This window comes from Paramisgurnus dabryanus, chromosome 4 (assembly GCF_030506205.2).
Source record: "Paramisgurnus dabryanus chromosome 4, PD_genome_1.1, whole genome shotgun sequence".
In the NCBI taxonomy this organism is placed as follows: Eukaryota; Metazoa; Chordata; class Actinopteri; order Cypriniformes; family Cobitidae; genus Paramisgurnus; species Paramisgurnus dabryanus.
This window is the reverse complement of record NC_133340.1, coordinates 34,201,763-34,223,287: the sequence shown is the minus strand read 5'-3', so window position 1 is coordinate 34,223,287 and position 21,525 is coordinate 34,201,763. Positions and strand designations below refer to the sequence as shown.

The following is a 21,525-nucleotide window of genomic DNA, read 5'->3' as shown; positions in this document are numbered from 1 at the left end:
ATATGGCCAATCAAAGCACAGTGCACTTTTCAAAATAATTTTTACAAAGACAAAATAATGCATGCCTTGTAAAAAAGTGTGATTTTTAAATCTTAAACCATGCAAACACGTTGTATTACACAAAATGTAACCCCTGTATGACCCCTTTAAACACATTTCCATAGGTGCTGTTTCAAACATTTCTTACCAATATCTTTTATTTTTCAAACGCTTTCAAAGGACAATGCAAAATTTCCCTTACAGCAAATAAAATAATTTGTATTTATTTAACTTCTTTTTAAAGTCAGATATTTAATGTGTTCACACCACAGAAAATTGTTATTAAGCACCCAACCAAATTTGAATAATGGAAAAAAGTGGCAAGTATATAAAATAAGTTGTCAAAATCTTGAAAAAAAAGAGCAGGATTAGTTTTTTCCATTTGTGAGCTGTTGATACTTCGCTAGCTACCATACACTGACACAAATTTCATGTCGCAGGAGAGGGGCGGGTGGGGTGCGATGGGGTGGAGACGCGAGCGCGAGGTGGAGTTTCAAGTGGAGCGGGGATTGGATGAGAGCAGTTAACCAATGTAAGCTGTCCGGCCGGACAGCTTACATTGGTCAACTTCTCTGCCGCCGTACACCCAATAGACTGAATGGATTTTTTAAAATCTTTTTTCTCTTCATATTGTTAGGATTTTACTGTAGAACCATAACCAGCATCTAAACGAGGTTATTAATTAATAATGAACAATCTTTGAAATCGTAGACCATAGCTTTAAGCGATGGGGGCGTGTCCGCTGTCTGCACTAAAACCACGCCCACTCATTAGAAAACTGCTGTCTCTCCCAACATTCAAATACAGCTACAACCAGAATGGATGCTAGCGATTGTGTTAGGGGCGGGGCCATGCGTGGAGGCTCAAGTGCGTCATCGAACCACTGTTTTAGGTCCGCCTAAAAAAAACTGGACTCAGAAATGGTGAAAAACTTACATAGTTTACAGTCTTTGTGGCGTGTTTCATTAATACATTTCTAACATTTATAATGTGTTTAGAGAAAGAATTTTCAAGATTGTCTGTACAGTGACATTCAAATTCTAAATCCTGTTTAATATCTACACTTAAATTTAATCGAAATGCTTGAATCAAAGATCAAAGAATCTACGAAAGCACTTTCAATGAAATTCTGAACTGAGAACAATGTCATCTTTCTGGCCTTTTTTCCACGCAGCTTACTTACTTTGGACCAGGATCAAACAAATATGTTTATAATCAGGACTAAGGTCAGACAGAGAACTGGATCAGACACTGTGGGCACGCCATCCAGCCAAAAGCAGCAGGTAAGGTTTACATTTATTAAACACAAGCAAAACCCTTTCATCACATCTGGTTAGATACTGACAATCCTTATAATCCTCATCAAAAACATCACAGAACTTTCTGTATTTTAGTGGTTATATTCCCATTAAGTGTCTATGGCTTTAGATGCACAAACTGTGTGTGTGTGGTGTGTTTGTGTGTGTGCGTTAAATGAAAGCGGTCCAGATGGTAGCATCCTGCCAGGGTGAGGGGACACTGAGAAAGTGTGTGCGCTTTTCATTTAATCTTAATAGCAGTCTCGGCATGACTAAGAAGCTATTCAGTATGCATGAATTACGATATCATTCATACTCACTGATCACAGCCTAATCCATTATTCTTATGCCGGGGTGATGATGATAAATTACTAAATTCATGTCTTTTTTTACTATATTTCTTAAAAGTGTTCAATTAAGCTTTCCAAGTAATACACATTTATATACAACAATGAATTAAGCATCTCATTTTAACATGCACACATGCAGAGCTACAGTATTTCTTTAAGCAGACTCCCGAGCATTCAGGCGAGTCACCTTCAAAACTACTACGTAAAGAAATAGGAACGAAATGCAAATGAGTATTTCCATCACTATGATGCTAATTGGAGAATGTGACAAAAATACCATGGCAACGCCTCACCTAGTGTTGCTATGGTATGTCTTCTTAGTAACTGCAATTGAAGAGGTTTACAGTAGACACATAAGGATGTCTATACATCCCCAGGTGTACGATGCGGTCACTTGGTTTGAGATGCACAACGGTCATAATCCCCTCATTTATTAAATTATTCATGCCATTATCACTGCAACCTCACTGATGCCTGTTGCTATGGAAACCTTGACCTTAACCATGGTAATAACAATCAGTGGTACCCCGTCTCTGCTCACACAACTGTTTTAAATGATATAAAACTCATATATATTCTCTTATTTTACAATAACTGCATTAACTATTTAGAAAAGCTGCAAAGGTCCCAGCAATGGGAAGGTTAAAGGTTAAGATGATGTAATCCATCATCTGGCATGACAAAGTGCTGTTTTTTTTTGAAAATAGAGTTTAAGAGATAGCGCTGATGTTAGAGAGTATTTTCCCGTAGCTCAAATGATAAGCATGGCACTAGAAACAACATAATTATTGGTTTGATTCCCAGGGATAACATGGAGTGATAAAGTGTATAACTCAAAAGCACTTGTAGTCACTTTGGATAAAGCAAAATCATATCAAAATCTTCTGTTTAAAACAGTACATATTTCAGTTCACTTTAAAATGAAAATTCTGTCATCATTTTCTAATCCTCATGTTGTTCTAAACCTGTATGAATTTCTTTTTTCTGATGAACACAAAAGAAGATATTTTGAGAAATAATGGTAAATACACAGCAGATAGTGACCATTGAATTCCATAGTAGGAAAAAATATTATGGAAGTATTGTGATAAATGATGAAGAAAATATTTTTATAAATGATGGATAGCACACACGGTACCCATTAAATTTCATCATGTTTTTTATTCCTACTATGGAAGTCAACGGTCACTATCTGCTGTGTGTTTACCATCATTTCTCAAAATATCTTCCTTTGTGTTCATCAAAAAAAAGAAACTCATACTGATTTAGAACAACAGCAGGATGAGTAAATGATGACAGAATTTTAATTTTAAAGTGAACTGTCCCTTTAAGAGTAAGTTTCAGTTTTAAAGCCCCTGTATTGTACCTCATTCTTTTAGTAATTAAGTAATCGATTCACTGACAGCACACGACACAAATTTTAGCGGGGCATGTGACTGACATCAGCTCAGGAATCAAAAGATCAATACTGAAGCAGATATACAACTCTGCAGGCCAGGCGGTTAGATCCAAACAACTACATCCAAATGACAATGATATATCAGTATCAATACTGCACTAGTTTACCCCTATAGGGCTATACAGGCTCATCCACAACACAAACTGTAAAGCCAGAGTATAGTCTGTTTTTTATGTTTATGCGAATGTACGTGCATGGTCGAATGCACAGCCTTGCAAAGTATATTTTATTTGACCCATACATGTACACAGATGTTCGACGCATCTCCTGGGCTACACACTACATTCTCCTGTACGCACATGCGCAACCTACATATACGATGTAGTGCAGGGCTTTTAAAATGCGGCAGTGCATTCTTCTGATGACAAAAATTGCGTCACGCACACTGTACGTGGACCCTCACGTTTTTTAAAAAGTGGACCATACTTTGGCCTTAAAGGAACAAATGTTAAAGGGACGCTCCACTGAAAATAGGCTCATTTTCCAGTTCCCCTAGAGTTAAACATTTGATTTTAACTGTTTTGGAATCCATTCAGCTGATCTCGGAGTCTGGCGCTACCACATTTAGCATAGCTTAGCATAATCCATTGAATCAGATTAGACCATTAGCATCACGCTCAAAAATGACCAAAGAGTTCCGATATTTTTCCTATTTAAAACTTGACTCTTCTGTAGTTACATCGTGTACTAAGACTGATGAAAAATTAAGTTGCGATTTCTAGGCCGATATAGCTAGGAACTATATTCTCATTCTGGCGTAATAATCAAGGACTTTGCTGCTGTAACATGGCTGCAGCAGGCGCAATGATATTACGCAGTGCCTGAAAATAGTCCCCTTGGTAACTTTCAATAGCTGGGGACTATTTTGGGCATTGCGTATAATTTTCTGTTGGTCTTCGTACACGATGTAACTACAGAAGAGTCACGTTTTAAATGGGAAATATATCGGAACTCATTGGTCATTTTTGAGCGAGATGCTAATGGTCTAATCAGATTCAATGGATTATGCTAAGCTATGCTAAAAGTGGTGCCGCCAGACCCGGAGATCAGCTGAATGGATTCCAAAACGGTAAAAATCAAATGTTTAACTCTAGGGGAGCTGGAAAATTAGCCTATTTTCAAAACAAGTGGATTGTCCCTTTAAACAGGCATGATTTACTTATGATGGATTGAATTTGCGTTTAAATTTTGTTGCTACATTTTTTTTTTTTGAGTCTGCAACAATTTGTATTGCTACAGAGCAGTATTGGATCCTCCTCTTTCACATATAAATACTTAAGTATATATATTTCACACATAAAAACACAGATATTTAATTTTGATTAATTAAGGTGAACATTTTAACTAAATAAATAACATTATCTTATTTCTTATATTATTAATAATGAACGAAAGTTCATTGACTCATGATCATCTTTGAACTATAACTAATTTTCACCTAAGACATTATCAACCTGTAGATTTTTTATCAATATAAACACATCGATAGCTGTGTTTATAATGTGTCTAAAACAACTAATAACTAAAAATGCTCAAAGCTCAAACATTCTGGTGAGGTGCCACATCAATCTGTCAAGCTCTCTGATATTGATGTGAGAGCACTGAATGAAGCAAGCACACGACATGACTTACTGGGCTTCAAATCCCTATCCAGTCTTACCATTGGCTGAGAAGATATGAAAGATACAGCATATATCTGAAGGCCATTCGTCACATCTCTGCTGAGCCAAAGAGCTTATATTACATTGAAGTTAACATCCCGAGTGCAGGAATGAGATTAAGGTTACTCAAGTGTGCTGCCCCAAGAGGACATGCTGTAGAAAGGCTGTTGAGTATAATTTATAGCAGCGGATAAGGTTCGCTCTAAAGAACTGATATGCTTTACGGGTGACTCTCACTAGATCTGACAAGAACTTGTCCCGAAATTAAAAGAAATGAAGTTGAGATTATATTTTCCATAAATACCATTCAATTCAAATTCAATTCAATAGCCACATTCCATTTTTCATTAGCAAAATGCAATAAAATTAAATAGTCATACAAATATTAATAAAATAATGAAGGCATTTAATTATTAAAGCAATTAAAGAATGTGTTTAATAATCAAAATAAATTACATGATAAAATAAAAATAAAATTATAAAATATAATTAGCCTAATAGAAAATTATTTGTTTTCATTATGCAATATATTTTTTCCTTTTGATTTTAGGGGGAACGGTGACTTGGACACCTTTCTTTGTTTGAGTTTTTGTAAGATTTACTTTTACAAACATTATATACAAAGAGGGAAAAACATTTACAGCATTGTATAGGCCACCACGTAACATAGGTTCAAAGGTCGCCAAATGTCATACTTGAGTAAGTACTGTACACTGAATAACCACACAAATTCAAGCAGCACACAAATAATAATGACATTTCCCCATGCCTAAAAAAAAAAAAAAACTTTAATCTCTCTGCTGGGAATCTGGGACAAACACAATAATCTGAACAACACACAGACACACATGAATCATCCTCCTCCCCCATTAGGCCCTAACCCGCAGCCATAATTATAGGTATTTAATATCATTTTATGATGGCCTGAAAGCATAAGCACTATACATGCTTAAATTTGTTAAAGTAACACTAAAGAAATACTAACGCGTTTACCACTGCGCTCTGAATTCTGTATTATTTTATGTTCACTGTGTCAAAGTAAATGAACCACAATCTCTTCAGCACCACCGAAAAAAAGAGGTAGTGTGCACTGCAATTTAAACACAAACGCACACACAAACCCTCAGCATCATCTAACTGTGTGCCGTTTAAAGAGGCTATGGCCTGGAGCTTGAGCAGAGAGAGAAAGAGAGAGAGAGAGAGAGAGAATTTGCTTCCACTACTTTGGCCTCACATGCCACACACGTGACAATACGTTTTCACACTAGACTGTAGAAAATATGCTTGAAGGAACCCACAGCAAGGGGAATAATAAATGAAATCTCTTTAATATCTTGTTTCTCATTGACAGTTATTTGTTTAAATGGAGTCTCATGTGGCTGAGATTTTTCTCCCAGGCAAAGCTTCAAATTTCAATATGACTACTGTGTACTCCAGCTTTTCAGCGGAGATGCCATCAAAATTTCAAACAGTGCTTAGATTTGCCAAGATACCAAAGTTATTCACAGCATTCTATAGCGTCATTGACATCCCCAGGGTTCTATAGATCTAAAGATATTCCCAGGGTACTATAGCTCTATAGATTTTCCAGGGTTCTATAGCTCTATGGATATATCCAGGGTCCAATAGTTCTATATATATTCTCAGAGTTCTATAGCTCTATAGATTTACCAGGGTTTTATAGCTCTATATATATATTCTTAGGGTTTATAGCTTTATGTATATTTTCAGGGTACAATAGCTCTATAGATATTCTCAGGGTTCTATAGCTCTATAGATATTTCCAGGGTTCTATAGCTCTATAGATTTTCCAAGGTTCTATAGCTCTATAGACATTTCCAGGGTTCTATAGCTCTATATATATTTTCAGGGTTCTATAGCTCTATAGATATTTCCAGGGTTCTATAGCTTTATGGATTTTCCAGTGTTCTATAGCTCTATAGATATTTCTAGGGTTCTATAGCTTGATAGATATTTCCAGGTTTCTATAGCTCTATAGATATTTCTAGGGTTCTACCGCTCTATATATATATTCACAGGGTTCTATGGCTTTATAGATATTTCCAGGGTTCTATAGCTCTATAGATATTTCCAGGGTTCTATAGCTCTATAGATATTCTCAGGGTTCGATAGCGCTATATATATTCTCAGAGTTCTATAGCTCTATATATATATTCTTAGGGTTCTATAGCTTTATAGATATTTTCAGGGTACGATAGCTCTGTAGATATTCTCAGGGTTCTATAGCTCTATAGATATTTCCAGAGTTCTATAGCTCTATAGATTTTCCAAGGTTCTATAGCTCTATAGATATTTCCAGGGTTCTACAGCTCTATAGATATTTCCAGGGTTCTACAGCTCTATAGATATTCTCAGGGTTTTATAGCTCCATAGATAGTTTTAGGGTTCTATAGCTCTATAGATATTTCCAGGGTTCTATAGCTTGATAGATATTTCTAGGGTTCTATACCTTTATATATATTTCCAGGGTTCTATAGCTCTATAGATATTTCCAGGGTTCTATAGCTCTATAGATATTCTCAGGGTTCGATAGCGCTATATATATTCTCAGAGTTCTATAGCTCTATATATATATTCTTAGGGTTCTATAGCTTTATAGATATTTTCAGGGTACGATAGCTCTGTAGATATTCTCAGGGTTCTATAGCTCTATAGATTTCCACAGGGTTTTTTTAGCTCTATAGATATCCCCAGGGTTTTATAGCTCTATAGATATTTTAAGGGTTCTATACCTTTATAGAAATTCCCAGGGTTCCATAGCCCTGCATATATGCCCAGGGTTCTATAGATCTACAGATATTCCTAGGGTTCTATAGATCTTTAGATATTTTCAGGGTTCTATAGCTTTACTGATATTCCCAGGATTTTATATCTCTACAGATATTCATAGAGTTCTGTAGATCTATAGATATTCCCAGGATTCTATAGCTTTATAGATATTTCAAGGGTTCTATAGCTCTATCTATAGATATTACCATGGTTCTATAACTCTATAGATATTCAAATGGTTTTATAGCTCTATAGATTTTTCAGGGTTTCACAGCTCTATAGATATTCTCAGGCTTTTATAGCTCTATAGATATTCTCAGGCTTTTATAGCTCTATTGATATTCTTAGGGTTCTATAGCTCTATAGATTTTTCAGGGTTTCACAGCTCTATAAATATAACCATGGTTCTATAGCTCTATAGATATCCAAATGGTTTTATAGCTCTAGATATTTTCAGGGTTTCACAGCTCTATAGATATCCTCAGGGTTCTATAGCTCTATAGATATTTCCAGGGTTCTATAGCTTTATGGATTTTCCAGTGTTCTATAGCTCTATAGATATTTCTAGGGTTCTATAGCTTGATAGATATTTCCAGGTTTCTATAGCTCTATAGATATTTCTAGGGTTCTACCGCTCTATATATATATTCACAGGGTTCTATGGCTTTATAGATATTTCCAGGGTTCTATAGCTCTATAGATATTTCCAGGGTTCTATAGCTCTATAGATATTCTCAGGGTTCGATAGCGCTATATATATTCTCAGAGTTCTATAGCTCTATATATATATTCTTAGGGTTCTATAGCTTTATAGATATTTTCAGGGTACGATAGCTCTGTAGATATTCTCAGGGTTCTATAGCTCTATAGATATTTCCAGAGTTCTATAGCTCTATAGATTTTCCAAGGTTCTATAGCTCTATAGATATTTCCAGGGTTCTACAGCTCTATAGATATTTCCAGGGTTCTACAGCTCTATAGATATTCTCAGGGTTTTATAGCTCCATAGATAGTTTTAGGGTTCTATAGCTCTACAGATATTTCCAGGGTTCTATAGCTTGATAGATATTTCTAGGGTTCTATACCTTTATATATATTTCCAGGGTTCTATAGCTCTATAGATATTTCCAGGGTTCTATAGCTCTATAGATATTCTCAGGGTTCGATAGTGCTATATATATTCTCAGAGTTCTATAGCTCTATATATATATTCTTAGGGTTCTATAGCTTTATAGATATTTTCAGGGTACGATAGCTCTGTAGATATTCTCAAGGTTCTATAGCTCTATAGATTTCCACAGGTTTTTTTTTAGCTCTATAGATATCCCCAGGGTTTTATAGCTCTATAGATATTTTAAGGGTTCTATACCTTTATAGAAATTCCCAGGGTTCCATAGCCCTGCATATATGCCCAGGGTTCTATAGATCTACAGATATTCCTAGGGTTCTATAGATCTTTAGATATTTTCAGGGTTCTATAGCTTTACTGATACTCCCAGGATTTTATATCTCTACAGATATTCATAGAGTTCTGTAGATCTATAGATATTCCCAGGATTCTATAGCTTTATAGATATTTCAAGGGTTCTATAGCTCTATCTATAGATATTACCATGGTTCTATAACTCTATAGATATTCAAATGGTTTTATAGCTCTATAGATTTTTCAGGGTTTCACAGCTCTATAGATATTCTCAGGCTTTTATAGCTCTATAGATATTCTCAGGCTTTTATAGCTCTATTGATATTCTTAGGGTTCTATAGCTCTATAGATTTTTCAGGGTTTCACAGCTCTATAAATATAACCATGGTTCTATAGCTCTATAGATATTCAAATGGTTTTATAGCTCTAGATATTTTCAGGGTTTCACAGCTCTATAGATATCCTCAGGGTTCTATAGCTCTAGGTATTCTCAGGCTTCTATAGCTCTGTAGATATTCACAAGGTTCTAAAGCTCTATAGATGTTGCCATGGTTCTATAGCTCTATAAACATTCCCAGGGTTCTTTAGGTGTAGATAACCAACATTGTTTCGATACCTCTATAGATACATTCAGAGCTGGTCAGACAATACAGATGTTCACTATTGCCATGGTAACTAGTTGTTCTCATACTCAACTTTTCATAGTATAAGCATCAACACTGTCTCTATACAAACATGCACCAGGCATCCGCTTTGCCCATTAATGGAGTGAGCAACAAACAGTTATTAAGCAACACAGTTAAAAGTTTCCCAATTTTCATTGGCCTTTAAATATTATTAAGCAATATCACAACATATGAATTAAATCATACTGAAAGAAATGCTGGAACGTTTTAGGAAAACATGAAACTACATACATGTTTACATTTTGTTTTTAGATGGCACAATGGATCACAGTAGATCTATAATGGATCATACATACAACCAGTGGTAATGAAATCTATTTGAAAAAAATCCCAACAGCTGTATAAAATGACACAGGCGAAAACCACACAAGTCATCTTAATAAAAGCTTCTCTGTTTTGCCCGCAGGACATGACCATGTTACAACCATTACCGCAAAATCTTGCAAAGACCAGACTTTAACTGACATGAAAAAAACCCTCAGAATGTCTAAATACAGGTGAATGGATACATGCTGGACAATATTGTTGCTTCATGTTGTGCCTGCATACGCCTGCACTGTGCTATCATTGTGCTGTGCTGTCCACAGTTGCTATTTCGTACATCCAATAAATGATGCAGATGTGATGACATTTTTTCGGTAATAAAATATCTCATACCCCAGCTGAATGTGAAGATACATTTAACTAAGCCATGCTTAGGATGAATGCTCATAAAAAGTGCAAAAGTGCAAGTGCTGTGTCCAGCTTTCATTTAACTCATCTAGTAGATTATGCTGCCGGTTACACCAAGGTCATGGGTTTGAGTCCCAGTGAACACACATATTGATAACATGTATACTGTAACCTGAATGCCCTGCAAATCGCTTTGGATTAAAGCATTTGACTCATAAAATATCATATAAGAGATTCAGTTTTTTTTTCAAGTTTAAAGTCTCCATGAAAAAAAAAATGGCATTTGTTTTGGAATATCGTGGTGTTTTTTTTTTTTTTACAAATGACTTCATTGTTTTAAAAAAATGTATGTGCCCTCATAATCTGTAATCAAAAACGTATGGCACGTGGGCAGGGTCTGGGAAAAGAGCGATTAGCAATTGGCAACACGACCCAACTTCAAACGATCCAATCAGTTCTCGATGGACGGATTCAAATCCAGCCCTGCCTTATTCCATTTCAGAAGCCGGCTTCACTCGGATATGCGTCACCACGCGGGAAAAAGACAATCGCTACTTCCGTTTCATGGGGACTTTAACATCACAGCTAAGTAATTGAACAGTGTGGCATTGTGACGGTCGATACAATTCAGTTATACCTCAATCTTGGCTCAACTCATTATCATCCTACTAGCAGACTTTACAGCAAATGTCACACCATGACCACGACCCTGACCCCATTGAGCCGACAATTCCAATGAGACCTCCAGACCTAAATTCACTAGCTATGCGCTCTCAACCATCAATCACTTAACCAGTGCACACTAGGTTTTGCAATATTGATTTAAATATAAAGAATATGAGTAATATGAGAAAAACAGCTCTGGTCAAAGTAAGGGCTGTGTTCAGGAATCTGTAGCGCTCTACACCTCACACAGATGAATCTTGCTTGAGTTTAGGTTCCTCTGCTCCACATTTGGCTTCAGGTCCAATGAAAGCTCCCTGTCTGAGAAAATTACGGCTCAGTCAATCAGTGTCAGTGACGGATCAACTCGTGTTTACACTGTGACACGCTGACAGCTACAAAACCAAATCTGAGGAAGCTTTTATGTAACGCACCTTAGCTCTGGGTTTTAAAGACCTAAAGATAAAAAACCCATGAAAAGAAATGCAACTTTGGCTGCAAGAATCTTAATAGTAGCTAAATAATCCTTGTGTCTGCCTCAATTGAGACACATCAAAATGCATTCAAAGAGCTAAATGACGAAACTCATAATAATTATTTAAATAAACTAATAAGCTCTATGCCTTTTTTAAGATGTCAAATAAATCTTTGGTGTCCACAGCTTAAAATATCCCACAGATCATTTATTATAACATGTTAAAATTGACACTTTGTAGGTGTGAGCAAAAACATTTTTGGGTGTGTCCTTTTTTGTAAATGCCGAAATTACCATCATCTAAGATTAATAATTGCTTCAGAAGTATTGTTCCTGTCAGCTAATGCATTAAAGCAACACTATGTAGTTTCCATGTAAAAATGACTTACAGCTCCCCCACGTGGTTGAAAAGCGCAACAGTGCCTGGTATCAGACACTCTTCTGCAGGCAGGGAGAGGGGCGGGGCTGTGTTTCCTGCCCTCCACCGCCACTTTCAGAGTGTGCTTGTAGCAGCTAGGAGGCTGCTCAGGTTGCAGCAACAGTACAATTTGTCCAGTTATAAGTTGTTCTATCACTGAAATAATTTTAGAGACATTATTTAAAGGTAAAAAAACTACATAGTGTTGCTTTAACTAACTTTAACAAATACAACCGTATTATATAGTGTTACCGCAATTCAATATATCCCACACACTTCGAATACGGTTACAAAACATCTAAAAGTGATCCCATTCATTTTCCTTCAGGGTGAGCTAAGTGATGTCTCTCTTTCCCTTTTTCTGCGATTGCATTGATGTTCATGGCCGGCTGAACTGATATGTTCTGGCATTTTCTCTTCGCTGGTCTGGGATGTCCTGCTAACACTATACACAGTGGCAAGAGAATAAACACACGCACACACACAAACTCACACATTAAACAAAGATAAAACCCTAAGAGGACGCACAACGAGAGACAAATGTAGGTTCACGTATGAAATAAGTTAAAGAATTGTGACTGTGGCCCAAAAACACATGTTTGCAACCTTTTACACAATGCTATTTGTTAAAGCAGCATAATAACATTTAAAGAGCACCTATTGTACAGAGCTATTGGATTGGTGATGTAGACAAGACCGACATTATCATTATTCCTTCACAGCCTGTAAGATAACTCCTGTCAACATTGCATTGTGAGCGAATATTTCAAACATGGAAAGGGGCGTCACATTTCCGGCTAACGTCAGAGGTATTCAGGCCAATCACAACGTACAGATTATCTGGCCAATCAGGGACACAGAGCTTTTTAAAAATCTGTGGGTTTTAGGAAGAGAGTGAAATCTGGAGCTACAAAAATGTACGGTATGTGGAAAATAATGTGTTTTTTTAACCATAAACCAGGCGTACACACTGTATTATACCAAATACACAAAATAACATTGTTTTTTAGCAATGAAATAGGTGCACTTTAACAAATAGGGAAGCATATGAGGAGCTCAGATGCAAAACCCGCTATCTGTTTTACTGAAAATGAGCATTTTTTTATCAGACTCTACTGTTAAGGTTCAGTCATTTCACTTTAAAGAGGACCTATATGCCCATTTTTGCAATGTATTATGCGTTCTGGGAATATCCGGCGGATGTCGCGCTGGGACATTTCCAGGAAAAAATAAATAAGTCAATTGTCATATTTAGTCAAAATTGTATTTTAATTAAATTATTATTCTATAACATCTGTTTAATTATCTTTGAAAATATCTATGCAAAATTCACTGGTTAAGTGCAAAAAAGCTATTTATAGTGCCAAGCTAAAAAAAGACCACATAGGTGCAACACATCGCCTATAGCTTTTCCTCTCTTAACACTACAAAGTCAGCTTACCTATCAAAATAAACCACATAACATGTAGGTTGAAGGTGTATCAATGGACACCAGTCCTGTGTAGACTGGCATGCAAAGATCCCGGAGCACATGAGAGCAAACAAGTAGCTGCTTACTTCAATGATAAACATGATTGCTTCAATCTGATCAATCTTGGTGATGTTAGTGTCTTAAATGATGTTATAATGGACTATTTCACATCCAGAGTTGAAGGATCAGATGATAAAGATGCTACTGAAGAGAAGGGGTCTTGATGAAGGTACCCTAATCATGCTATTGTAACGCTGCTATTGGGGCAACCTGCGCTGTGCTAGCTACTCTAAATGTAAGCTACAGAGTAAAAAAGCCGTTCCATCTAGAAATACAAGGGATGATCAAAAGTTCAGAGACTATACCCATGATAAACAACATAAAACTTCACGAAAAGTAACCGTAACAAAGTGAATAGATGCGGCTCGGATAACATCATGTTCAAATGTTTGTAAATGTTGTGTTCCTTGGGGTCAAAGTGACCATTTTGTATCTTTAACAACATGTATAGTGACTAAAGTAAGTTTTTACCAAAGTAAAGTGAGTTTTACTTAATTGTTATACTTGATTGTTGTGCTTTTATTGCCTCTCTTTAAACCAGTTTTTCTCAAAATTCCAATTCTGAAAATCACATCGATCAACCAACTTCAGACAGCAATAACTTTTGTTTTTGACAAGCTATGAAACAAAAACAGATTTGTAAAGGGCTTGAACTCAGCTTTCATATGGTATCAAAACATAAAATTTGTCACATTTCACCATGTGATGGGTTTTCCCAGATTATATGCCAGACATATAACTCTTAGGTGTGCCCAGAATGTGTCTGTGAAGTATCAGCTCAAAATAAGCCACTGATTTATTATAGCATGTCTAAACTGATCCTATTTTGGGTGAGACCAAAAAGTGCTGTTTTCCAAATGTGTACCTTTAAATGCAAATGAGCCAGAGCTTCTCACTCCCTTATCAAAAGACAGTGAGCGCTTTCACTAAGGGCAGAAATGGTAGTGTAGGGCATTTATTCAGTGGCATGGGGCATGGCTTTATCAGTGTGATGTCACATTGAGACAGCATGTCTAATAAGACCGCTTTGGTTTAATGGAGATTAAAATTAGAGTTTTTTTCCATTGTAGTATTGCTGTTGTCAAACACTGCCAACACACATATATGTCCTCGTAAAAGTGGATTTTGCATAATATGTGCCCTTTAATCGCAATTAAAAGGTTATTAGTCAGTAATTGATATGTCTTCACAAATGTCATTTTGGTCATTACAGTGGGATAATATCATTATATCATTTTGGAAAGAGGTGGCGTTTAGCGGCTATTCCATTTGAACTCTTCGAATATACATTTCCACTGTTAATAGTCAGCCAGGGAAAGTCAGCCTCAAGCTAATCCACTCTTCTACTGTCACGTTTTCTGCCACACAATGTTATGGCTGTACTTACAGTAGTACAACTGCATACTGCACCGTAGATGCAACCATGCATGCAATCTAGATTTTTAATGACCATGTCAAATGATCCCAACCTTTTTAATACAAAAACAGTCAAACATCTGGCAGACATTTTTTATCTTTTAAGGCCTTTGGGACCTTAATGCAATTAGTGTCATATATATATACACTAAAAATAGGTCACATGTTTCAAGTTTTGCAAAACTGTTTTAGTCACAGATATTCGAGAATCATTAATGCTATGAACAACCATTTCTGGAGCTCTTCCATCTTTTTGTAATTCACCTGAATGAATCTCTGGCTGTCACGTCATTCATAAAAGATTTGGAGTAACATGAGAGCCAATTAATTATTTCTCTCTCTCAAACATTCAACGATGAAATCATTCAGCGATTATCTGTATGTGATCTGGAAATTGCCATAATGAGGTTGATTTAGCGTTGATTTAAAGGGATAGTTCGGCCAAAAATGATATTAAACCCATGATTTACTCACCCTCAAGCTGTCCGAGTTGCATATGTCCATCGTTTTTCAGACAAACACATTTTCGAATATTTTAGAAAATGTTTTAGATCTTTCAGTTGATTAAATGTAATGTTACGGGGTCCATGACCTTCAAGTCCAAAAAAAGTGCGTCCATCCTTCACAAATTAAATCCAAACGGCTCCAGGATGATAAACAAAGGTCTTCTGAGGGTAATCCGTGCAGTGTTTATGTAGAAATATCCATATTTAAAACTTTATTAACTAAAATAAATACCTTCCGGTAGCGCCGCCATCTTAGACTCCACTGTATTCAGGAGAGAGTATTAGCGTAGTGTACGCACTTTTCTTAGTGATGTATGACAAATTCGGAGGGCGGGGGCACAGAGCAGCAGCAGATTAGCCTCCGTAGGCTGCGTAAGCTCTCATCCTGAATGCGGACGCGACTAAGATGGCGACGCTACCGGAAGGTAGTTATTTTCGTTAATAAAGTTTTAAATATGGATATTTCTACAACAACACCCTCAGAAGACCTTTGTTTATCATCCTGGAGCCGTTTGGATTTAATTTGTGAAGGATGGACGCACTTTTTTGGACTTGAAGGTCGTGGACCCCGTAACATTACATTTAATAACTGAAAGATCTAAAACATTTTCTAAAATATCCGAAAATGTGTTTGTCTGAAAAACGATGGACATATGCAACTCAGCCAGCTTGAGGGTGAGTAAATCATGGGTTTAATATCATTTTTGGCCGAACTATCCCTTTAACAGAAAAAAACGTTTACTGTCTTCTGTAAAGCTGTATTTACTGTACGGTAATTTTGTGTATTTGGTATAATACAATGTGTTCCCGTTGTTTATGGTTAAAAAACACATTATTTTCCACATACCGTACATTTTTGTAGCTCCAGATATCCTGCCTTCCTTAAAACGCTTTGATTTTGTACAAACCTTATCGATCTGAAAAGCGCTGTATCCCTGATTGGCCAGCTAATCTGTACGTTACGACTGGCCTGAATACCACTGATGTTGGCCAGAAATGTGATGCTCCTTACCATGTCTAAAAGATTCGGCCACAATGCAATGCTGATAGGAGTTAACTTATACAGGCGTTAACTGTCGGTCTACGTCAACGTTTGTTGTAGTCCAAGAAAAGAGATTTACGTTGGAGACTTTGGGGTTTTTACGTTTACTTTGGGGTTTGTACCTTTTGCTTATCATTAACATGTACTAATACACACTTACACACCAAAGGGAATGTAAAAACGTGAACTGGACGATAGTTGCTCTTTAAAGCTATAATTGAACTGAATTTCTACTTACTCTATGGTTACCAAGTGCTTTAAGGGGTTTGGTGTTACCTGTCAATAGTACATTTATCTACAACCAGACACAAACCATATAAAGTGCCCCTACAATTGCCAAATAAACACGCTTGAGCTTAACACCCATTTAATCTTTTAAGGAGGCCTATGGACACAAACGAATAATTTGTGTAAAAAATGTGCCTGTAAAAGCAATGTAACTTAATGCAAACCGAGATTTACTCTTGACAAAGTAAAACAAAGTCTCTTGACAGATAATGTCAGGAAAGCTATCTGAGACAGGTGCCACCCAAATTCGTTCTTCTTGTGTGGCCACTGATATATAATAAATGATAAATGGATGTGCAAATGTTCTTTTTATTCGAATAAAAATGTATGCATCAAATTGCTGTTTTATAAATATTGAGGAAGCCAAGACTGCACCAGAAATCTTGAACAAAACATGGAAAAGAAGGGCATTTTAAGCATCTATTATTATAATGCTCACACACACATTGCCCTGCTTCCATTTCGGGCTGCCCCTCCTACCATAGCAAGAAATGCTCCTCTTACCACCAGGGATGTTACCCGGCTGGAAGTGGTAATTGCATTTCAATTATAGACATGTGCATGTGTATGCTTGTGTGTGAGCTTGCCTTCAGCAACCATTTCATGATGTTTTAAGTAAAGGCCATCTGGATAATACAGTGCTAGTCTGTTCAGAAGCTGTACAACTGAGTAAATAACAATTTTTGATACACCATCCAAGCCTAGCATGACATTTGACCTTTCGACCAATCACATACTGTCTTCGTGTGACACGTCCTCATTCTGGTTTTAGATAGTAGACAGTCTGTTTTATGGGGTGCGTAAAAATCCCTGCTGATAAAATACCATATCAGCTGTTTACAATTAAAACCACTATGTAGTCTGTGTTTCCATTACAATTTCCATTATAACAATTACATTCATCATATTACTGTTTTGGTTTCTGTAGTTTTTCAGTAGGGATTAAAACAGCTCTTGAGACTCCCGCGTATTGCCCCATCCATCAGTTTTCCTTTATGTGTGAACGCCCCTTTTTACGTCATTTTTACGGGCACGCCCAAACAGCTGAGTGGTCTCACCGTAGTATGCACGCGCACACACTTTATTATTCTGACATCTGCCGCTTTTCAGTAGTATAATCCCTCCTACCCTGTAATGCCAACGTGGCATCTTAACATTGAGTACAGTTATGTGAATATAAAATAAAATCGAGGTTTTAACCAGAGCAGACATCATTATTTGCGCATGTGTACTTCAATCCTCAATCTCTTTAATCTTTGGCGATCTTGAGCCACCTGCCACATCCGCGCGCGCTCCTCTCGACATCAAAGCGGATTTGGCGCGAGAGGTCGCTTGTATGCAATGATGCGCAGCGAGCGTCCGACACACATATAATAAAACAGAAATAATCACATACATTTTAATAGATGTAATGGTTACTATTGGAAATATGTGTTTTAATATAAACTATTATGGTCTTTGTAGGTCTCGAGGTGTGTTTGGTTCTACTAGTGAATAGAAAACCATTAAACTGTATCGAAAAGGCCCAAATATAGGAATTGTGTAATGTTTTATAGTAAACAGCTGATGGTTCATATTGATATTTGTATCGGAAACAATTGGCTTTTCGCACGCTCGCGTGCACTGTACTTCGTTAATTATAATGGAAGCGTGCGAGTTTGGTCGCGTGGCGTTGCGTCGATAATGGGGCGTGAGATTTATCAATAGTGCTGTCAACATGGGTTCACTGGCAGCTTGCCTTGTCTGTATGGAGGTGCAAACTTCGAATTGGATAAAGCCTTGGTTAAAACAGCTGCCAAAAATATTTGACAGTATTAGCACGAAATGCAAGTGACCGCTGTAATAAAAAAGTGCACATCAATACGACATAAACAACATGCACGAGGCCCTCAAAGTCATTTTGACACGAATTTGTTTATGCAATGATTCTTTTTTAAATACGAATTGCCTAATAACGCACTGCGCCCATTAAAGATGCCTAACAAGTTCAGTTTACACCCGAATCCATCTCATGCGCATGGCTGTATGGAGAGGTATGGAGGATGCTGTGATGCGAGCATTTAAAACATCGGTGGGTGTGATACTCACTCGCTTTGCCATGTTTGGGTCTCTGCAGGAGGCGCTGGACAGTAACCAGGTCCTCCGTTTTAACCGCCTGTAAGAGCTCCTGTTCTTTACCCATCCTGTTCGATCACACACCCTCTCTCACACACGCATTCGTGGCTGCACTTTCATATCCAGCGGATCTTCACAGGGCCAGGCGACCGCAACGGTGCCGTGAACGCCAGCGCGTCCTCGCCAGTCATCGTTAAAGGTCGAGCGCGCAGAGACGCGCGGTGGAGTGACCGGCGGCGTCCTGTCGACAACACACGGGTTTATTCTGTATTGATGTGACGAGCCGGGGTGACAGAGCCCATTCGTTTTCGGGTTAAAGGGACGGCGCGGGAACCTGGCGCATATTAAGGCACGGCGACTTTAGCCAAGCCAGTGCTACAAAAATAGCAGATGTGCGGGAAAAACGGAAGTCGTCTCTTTGACCCGAAGCTGGAGATGGAAGAAAGACTAAATTACATAAACATCCAGGCAGATGCGCGCGCGGCCGCTGGAGGTTGTAATCCGCTGTTGCTTATCATGTGCACATGTGTGTGTGTGTGTGTGTGTGTGTGAGAGTGAGAGAGAGAGAGAGAGAGAGAGAGAGAGAGAGAGAGAGAGAGAGAGAGAGGGATGGAGAGATCCTGTGTTCCTGAGAGAGATAGATAGAGAGAGAGAGACCCTGTGCGTGCGTGCGCGCGCCTGTGTGTACGAGAGAAAGAGACAGAGAGGGAGAGAGAGAGATGGAGAGAGCCTGTGTGCCTGAAAGAGAGGAAAAGAGAGAGAGAGAGACCCTGTGCGTGCGCGCGTGTGTGAGAGAAAGAGACAGAGAGGGAGAGAGAGAGAAAGAGATTGCTGGTTAAGTTGATGGTGCAGTATCAATCAGGGGTCGTGCCTCAGACCCATTTTCCCATGGGCATGACAGATTAAAAGGAAGTAGTGCATGTTGTGTATGAGGAGAGAGATCAGATTTCAGTTGCATAGATAGGCTACTGCTGACCATGTTTATTCAGCCAAGTTTATCAGACTTTTTACAGATGACTAAATCAAGAAAGACAAATACAAACCCCTCTAGGGAAAGCATGAATATGAGTGGGCCAATTTGAATAAGGGAGACAGCTTGTTATAACTAAGTATTATTGTTGTTAACATTATTATAATAATAATATTGTTGTTAATCACTTGTTAATTATTATTATTATTATTATTTTCTTTCATATTGAAAATGTCAATAAAACTCCCTCTATGAATCCATGCTAAACCAATCATGTATTCATAATTATAAGGGTGTGCCCGGCCCCATACACAATTAGTGAGCCTAGCTTGTAAAAGTATTTAACAAGTCATTTTTTTTTTTTTAATCCAAACAAACACTGAGGCGATCTACCCAGATGTCTTAAAAAATATACAAGTTTATAACAACATAAGGATAATATGATGGCACTGCTGTCACTTTTGTGAGCTTTCTTGAATCTTAATGGTGGCACTTAGGTTGTAAGCAAAACCTCTCTGATTATTATTTTCGTTTCAGATCAGGTTTTCCATTAGATATATTTTTTGTGACTTTCTTACAATTTAAAATCTGTGATATGATACATTACTCCCTAAGGGTGTCAGTAAAACCAGAACAGATGTCTAATTTCAGCTCTATTGTAACCCACATCAGTCGGTGGATAATTGGCCGTTCTTTATTTATTTTCCACTGCTCCAATGACAACATTTGCATTATCTGAATAAATGTTACTGTGAGGAAAATGAGGTCACTAATATGGCAAAAATGTAAAACATAAAAAAACAAATTTAACTCATTCCTTATGTTTCTGCATATTTTAAAGACCCCATGTGGTAAAAATCACGTTTTAATTGTTGTTTATATCTTTGTTGTGGTTTTAATATGCTTTAAGACAAACCATATGCAAATTCATCATTTAACACCAAAAGCATTGTGAGGGGGACCACATGTTTTTTCAAAGCCGGATCTCTTGAGGATTGAAAACGTTTTAGTTCAAAAATTTCATTTATTTTATTTTTTTGTTTTGTTTTCCACAAATTCCATCTGTTTGTGGCTGATCAGCGCATATTTTACGCATGATTTATTCCATTAAAACCAGCTGTAAAGTGATATTAAAGCTTGTGTTGAGTTGTTAGACAGAACAGTATCTGTTCCAGCCTGCAGGTGGCACTGTTAACAACACACAGTCATTAAACATCGTCTTTCAATCAGGTAAAAATAAAACAGTTCTAAATTTACCAACTCATTTCTCAATTGTTAATAGCTTTAAAGCTTGACAATGTGTATGTATGAAAAATATATATAATTAATATAGCCTATAAATGCACCTACATTATGTTAAGACTAATGCTGTTGAAATTTTGCGACCTAACATTTTTCCATGTTAAAATAGTCAGCCTGGCAACAGAATATATGCAAAGGAAAAATATCAGGATTTAAAAACTAGGAAAGCAAAAACCTGTTAATCAGCACCGATAAAAATACATGTGTCTAGAACTGCCAAATGTGACATATTTACATATACATCTATGTGCGATTATGTGGAGCCAGGAACAAATTTGCATATTTATATCTATGGTCCACACTAGCGTGATTAAGCAGAGGCGGGGACTAATTTGCATATTTATAGATCTGCGTATATTAAATGAGGCAAGGGTGTAGAGTTACATTAAAGCAAAATAAATTATTATCACAAGAAAAAAAC

The 21,525-nt window shown here is 37.2% G+C and overlaps 1 protein-coding gene across 2 annotated transcripts in view; it reads right to left on the bottom strand.

Moving 5' to 3' along the window:
* The window catches only part of LOC135735770 (caskin-1), a 48,702-nt gene extending 29,207 nt beyond the window's left edge, over positions 1-19,495 (bottom strand). Inside the window, exon 1 of one of the 2 annotated variants that reach the window (XM_065254298.2) lies at positions 18,806-19,495. In XM_065254298.2, the coding sequence (XP_065110370.1) occupies positions 18,806-18,899 (94 nt within the window). In that variant the 5' untranslated portion in view covers positions 18,900-19,495. The remainder of the gene's footprint in view (positions 1-18,805) is intronic. The other variant, XM_065254299.2, reaches the window with a different exon arrangement.
* Positions 19,496-21,525: the final 2,030 nt, after the last annotated feature.